General features: G+C 33.7%; 1 protein-coding gene across 1 annotated transcript; it reads left to right on the forward strand.

Moving 5' to 3' along the window:
- The first annotated feature begins 2,303 nt into the window (after positions 1 to 2,303).
- LOC148601855 (uncharacterized) lies at positions 2,304 to 5,063 on the forward strand. The gene is made up of 3 exons (XM_088555767.1): positions 2,304 to 3,011; positions 3,187 to 3,282; positions 3,916 to 5,063. The coding sequence occupies exons 1-3, from the start codon at positions 2,952 to 2,954 to the stop codon at positions 4,714 to 4,716; spliced, it is 957 nt and encodes a 318-aa protein (XP_088411893.1). The 5' UTR covers positions 2,304 to 2,951; the 3' UTR covers positions 4,717 to 5,063.
- The last annotated feature ends 1,357 nt before the right edge of the window (positions 5,064 to 6,420 follow it).

A 6,420-nucleotide genomic window follows, 5' to 3' on the forward strand; every position in this document is an offset into this window, starting at 1 on the left:
CACTAGGGGATCGTATATCGATGGATTTTAAATCAATCAAAAAGATACTGTTGTTTATCGATAGGACTAACGTCTTACCTGAAGTAATACTTATAAATACCGTTTGTTTACTTAACACACGTGCAGCGTTGACAGGTAGGACTCCGGAAATACCGGGTAATCTCGCCAAAGACCAATTACCGCGAGACCACTTTAGATTTCTGTCTCAAGCCTGAAGACAAACATTGTAAAATTACAAAATGAAATGGGAACGTGAGGAAACGTTTAAGGCAAAGATTGAAACAAATTTAATCTGATTTTTATAATCATAATTAAAGATATGAAAGGAAAGCATGTTGACCCTATGTCCTCGAATGTCAAAATGTAATATATTCCATGTTCTCAAACCATAATAAAATTGAAATCTGTTGATAAGACCATGCTTTTCATGGATATTTCAAATTTAAATTTGATTATAGCATATAATAGCTTGAAAGTTTATTGAAAAAAATGACACATGAAACCTTTGAAAAAAGATTTTTAACAATGGTGTCACTGTAACCTTTGCACCAAAATTTAATTTTGAACCAAAAAAAATCCAATTATCAAAAAAAAAAAAAACAAAACAAAACAAAACAAAACAAAAGAATCAAAACAAAAAAAAAACAAAAATTATCGGAAGAATACGGCTGTTTTTTATATTTTTCTTTTTTTAATTTTGCAGCTTTTGTATAAGTGAATAAAAGTAGTATCACAAATTAATTATTATTATTATTATTATTATTATTATTATTATTATTATTATGCTAAATCAATTGCAAATTTCGATTCTTTATCTTGACTTGGTTTGTTGTGTGAATAAAACATTGACACATCTCGAGTTCATTTGTTCTTCATTTCTAGGTTTATAATTAGTGTTGTATACCATTGAATGAATATCGGTCATATACCGGAATTATTGGATAAAAACAGCTTATAAAGTTTTCGTGACACCACTGAACATTGATTCAATATGTGAAGAATAATAATAACAACTATTTCTGGGAAGACAAGTTAGTGTTGCTAAAAAAGGCAATATTGGTAGTAAAAAACTGCATCAGTTTGCAAAGTACTATCATAGCGGTTGATATTTTACGTGCTGCGTAAACTGTACTCGGAAGTGCGTCCGTTAGTTTGTTTAAACATGTCATGTTTTTGGTACGGTATTAACGAAGTTTTATTTGAGTTACACATGCTAAAATGACTACAATTTACAATAAACGAATCAAACACGGGTTGCATGTCAAAATGAATGTTAATGCGCAAGACCGGAATGTAGTTTGCACGCCTGAATGATTTTAATCCAACGAAATTAGACGGCGACATGCAAACACTTCCGCTAACCACCCAGTTCGCGCGTCTCAAAAATAGACATTAAAAGAAGATAAATAGAATAGGAAATACCAATCAGCTTGTAACAAATTCATTGCAACACTATCACATCCATTTGAACCGACGTTTAATCCATTTGTGTCAACTGGATTCAAATAAAACAAAGAGGCTTTTGAACTAAAATAACAAATTTCGAAATGAGAAGTCATAATTCGTTTTGCATTTTAAATTTTACCTGTATATGAAAATAATGTATCGGTCAACGGGGAGTTTTGGAACAGGACAAAATCCAATACTGATATTCAATATATGTTTCAAGTATACAAGTTGATATTAAGAAATAGTGAAAGGATGTATTAGTCAGATCGCCCGAAGAACTGTCAATACCTCGATTTGTACGTGTCAAAATTTAAAATGTTTTCCATCTGTTTGATGTATTACCGTTAATATTCTGTCAAAAAAATCAATGTCCTCGGGGAATGGTCATTTTGTGTCCATTAAATTACGTCAGGGTTGGTATTTTCCTGTGAGAAATAGTCCAATTTTAACAGCGATGGAAATTAGGAAATTATTGTACCATTGTTAGTCAATTTGCTTGAATTATTTAAATAGATTGTAAAGGTTTTTTAGTACACTGGAAAAAAAGTGAAATGACTGTGCGCGTGACTGAGAACATCTATTTCTTAATTTTGTTAATTAATTTACTTCAAAATAATGTAAAAAGTTTTTTTTTTTCATTTATGAATAAAATGTACACTTTACTTGTGAGTGTTTCATTATAATAAAAAAAAATTCATTTGAACCTTTAAAAAATATTTTATTAAAGATTACTGTATATAGAAACCCTTCTATTGACCATTATTTTGCAAGTCCCGAATTATCCTAAATTGAAACTTAATTACAGTGTTCAAAGCAGTTAAAACATAACATCAAAGAAAACTATTAAAGAGAACAACAACATGTTGTCCATTTCTCTCCCGGAAGCAGATGTTTAAATCAGTGTTATAGATAGTTTTTGTGGACGATCACTTTTTAAATCTCTTTATCAGATAAAAATTTTTTTCCAACAACTACAGGCATTTTCCCACGACCAATACAATACCTAGCATTCCAACGGGCACACGGCTAGTTCACCGATAACGTTAGTCGCGAGACGAATATAAACTCTTTGTTTAATCACGGTCGTTTATCAACGCTTCGTGTTTACATACCTTAGGTATACAGACGTTAGTACCTGAGTGGGCGTGGTTTTCCCACACTTTTGCACCACTGCCAAATAATCGCGGAGGCACGTGGAGGTATTTAACCACGTTGTGATTGACATGCCGATACATCACTTTTTTAACAACCACCTGTCCCTGGCCAATGAAAGAATACGTGGCACGAGACCGTTACCTTTGAACCGAGCAATTCTCTTTTCTGATTGGCTGAGAGTAATGGATTCTATCCGTGAGAAAGTCTGTTGAAATGCCATCACAGAAGATTGAAACATGTGGCTTGTCGTATAAATACCATGTAAATGAAAATTGCGACAATTATATTTTAACATTCGCACACGTTCGGACTTCCTGAAAAAAAGGGAATAAAGATTTCTAAACAAGATGTCAGTTACTACTTCGGAGGTACAAAGTGATAAAGACAAGAAAATGTCACTGAGAAAGGTAATTAATTTATTGTATTTTTTATGTGTTATTTACTTTCGAATGGTGTAACTTTCGAATGATCTGAAAGGCTTTCATTTCTCTGTGTTTACCGTAGATGACTACTTCAACTGGAGATTTTTTTCAGTAGTCGTTAACAAAACCGGTGTTTGAAATGATCCTCTTTAATTTTCAGACAAACAAACCAATAATGGAGAAAAGAAGAAGAGCTAGGATTAATAGCTGTTTGCAACAACTTAAAACTCTGGTCTTGGAAGCTATGAGAAAAGATGTAAGTAGTCTGGTATATTTTCATACGATTTTGACCAGTCGAAACTTTTACAGTAAAAAAATAGGAGTTCGGTTTTTTTGGGGACAAATTTTCAATCTTCGATGTTCAGCTTACCAAAAAATCAGCAATATAAACGAACGTTCGAGATGACGAAGCTATTTTCATGTCTCGGTAGATACAATGCATAGTACTTTAGTTTACCCTCTTGACTTACAGTGGGGGTGTGAAACGACAGAATCTTTAAGAAATCATCTGTAATTTAAACAGGACCAAGGAACACATCTCTGAATGGCAACACTTTAGGCTCGTTCTTTACGTATTGGGACAAAGTTTAATTGCTTTAAAAAAACAATGGATTGACTCGTGCCTGCTGTCATTACGGCTATTTGATGCATGGATTTAACCAGAAGATTACAAGATTAAGATTTTATCACGATCTAATATTAAGATTTAATACATAATTGCCAGTACGGAATTTGATGATACGACGAAATGTACGAAATGATTTTGCAATTTTAAAGTCCCCTGTAGCGATGTGTACATGTATCAATTTTAATACGATGGTTGTTTTAATATGTTAATTACTCTATCATTTTATTCCAATTACTGATTTATCTGTTTTCTGCCTTGCAGAGTTCTCAGTATTCAAAGTTGGAGAAAGCAGACATTCTTGAAATGACAGTGAAACATCTGAGATCGTTACAGAGACAGCAGATGTCAAGTGCAATAGCAAGCGACCCAACTGTGATGACTAAATACCGCTCAGGATTTAATGAGTGTACAAACGAAGTAATCAGATACTTAGGGACCGTGCAAAATGTTAACGATGACGTCAGAAGTCGATTGGTCAACCACTTGTCATCCTGTTCACAAACTGTTAATGCAACGACGCAGACTGCGCAAGGTCAGCAGCCTCAGCATATCAACATTCCGCAACCACAGGCAATACAGATGACACAACACCAGACGACTGTCCGCTTGAACGGGCAGGATCATAGTTCATCGTTTAACCAATCACAAGTGATTAATCAATCAATTAGCCAATCACAAACTGTTAATCAGCCATCAAGATTCATCCAACTATCGCCTGCTCAAGATACGAAACCGCAAATTTCGGGTGCTTTCCAAATAATTCCGGGAAATGCGTTAAATGGTCCTGTAGCTTTATATGTCGGACAGTTAAATGACAATGAATGCTCCAACAAAGCTACACTTCCAGTGTTTTCATTACAAGTACCACAAGAAACTGTCGCCGTGGTGTCACCAACTCCCATTAGAAACAAAGAGAACAACTTCTCGGACTCTTCCAAAAACATGCAATACGCAATGAACAATAATACGACCAAGGCCATGGACTTCGTTCGCAATAATCCAATTCACTGTGGTGTCGTTAATATGAACATGTATTCAGAGAAGTTATGGCGTCCGTGGTAATATACCAGTGACTAAACAATATGGTGTTCAAAATTTACATTGAAGAAACATTGCTATGTCGACTCCATTCGACTGGATATCTTCAAGTGCTAACCAAATAACAATTGCAACAAGCGACAACGGTAACAAAAGTTACCATCGAAGTACTAACAGAAATTACGATACCAATGAACATTGTTGAGTTATTGTTGAATGTCTTCCATTTTACGTGATATATCTCAGTTTTATAAGTTGATGCTATGATAAAGTGCTATGATACTTTTTGTTATAAATTTTATACATTGTTATACTTGACGTATTTTACATGAAATACATGTATGTTCACTTATTAAAAAGATATAAATGAACTTGTACATAGTTCCTGTTAATAACACTTGCTAGGCTTCATGTCTGTGTGTTCGTTTATAAAATGAGTTTAACATTGTTTCGTCGTCCACTAAGATTTTACCTATACATGTAAGATGTACAATGAATAATCACGACTTACGGTGCTGTACACATTGATTATATATATGAAGTGTATGTATACATGTATGTACCACGTGCCGCAAACTGAATTTTTAACTTCAAATATTTTATCCGAATTCGTATAATTATAATCCTGACATAAAACGCAGAGTTAACTTTTTACGAAAAAATTCTTACAAAGATTCTTTTGAATAAACCCATAAGCGGACAAATAATTAGTTTTCGAACCCAATTACATCAAATAAAAAATAATACAAATTGATGAAAAACTTGTTTCTACTAATAATACACAACTGATATGAAGTGTAATGGAAAAAGCAAAAGTAAACCCAGAAATTTCATAGATGTTGCATTCCATATGAAATTCAGACACTGCCTATGGTGCAAGTAAAGGCGATTCATGGTGTAGAAAAACCACCGAACAAATAGTACTTTCGTAATCTACGAACACCTTATGTTCACGGTATTACTGTAGTCCTGTTTGCATACTGGTCTGTATTTATTTGAAAACCATACATACAATGTATATGTATATCTCCCACTAATATGAACCAAATCGAGAATGAAACTTTTGCATTTCATGTACAACCTATATAAGTTGTATCTCTAAAGCGCAATGACCAAATGAAAAACTTAGATTATTTATGACTTGTAATGTGCATGGTCTATAACTGCTTCTGAAGCTGAATAGAATAATTTTGTGGGGATTTTGATGTGAATGAATTCACCTCCTGTCTACTTTTTATAAAGACTGTTATATTAACCGACACTTAAGCGACACATGTAGAATCAGAATTCGAAATTTACAGTCCAGTACGCATGTTCAAACCTATCTACCCGAATGACCTATATGAAAATTTAATGCAAACCAAGCAGTTTTGCCACTAAATCCAATGATTTACGGAAGTACCTTTAAAGTCACAGTGTACTTTTTTCGTAACGTGCACGGCAGTTGGTTTGTTATCGAAAAGTCCTACATTTAAAGAAAACTTGACCGTGCAATTGCTATCTTTCTGAAAATTCTACAAAGATCGGTGCAATGTTATATCGAGAAGTAAAGTAGTACGATATCACTACAGATACAAGTATGCGATAAATTATAGCGATATTTTACTGTGGTCAAATGTAATTAAAATAGTACAACGCGAGTTTGATGTACATGTACGTGAAAATTTCCAACGTCTTGTCCTCTTCAGAATGACAGGTCTGGCTGCATGCGTGTATAACCTAATGTGT

This window comes from Perna viridis, chromosome 12 (genome assembly GCF_037379345.1).
Source record: "Perna viridis isolate PV_CMFRI_1.1 ecotype Kerala chromosome 12, ASM3737934v1, whole genome shotgun sequence".
NCBI lineage: Eukaryota > Metazoa > Mollusca > Bivalvia > Mytilida > Mytilidae > Perna > Perna viridis.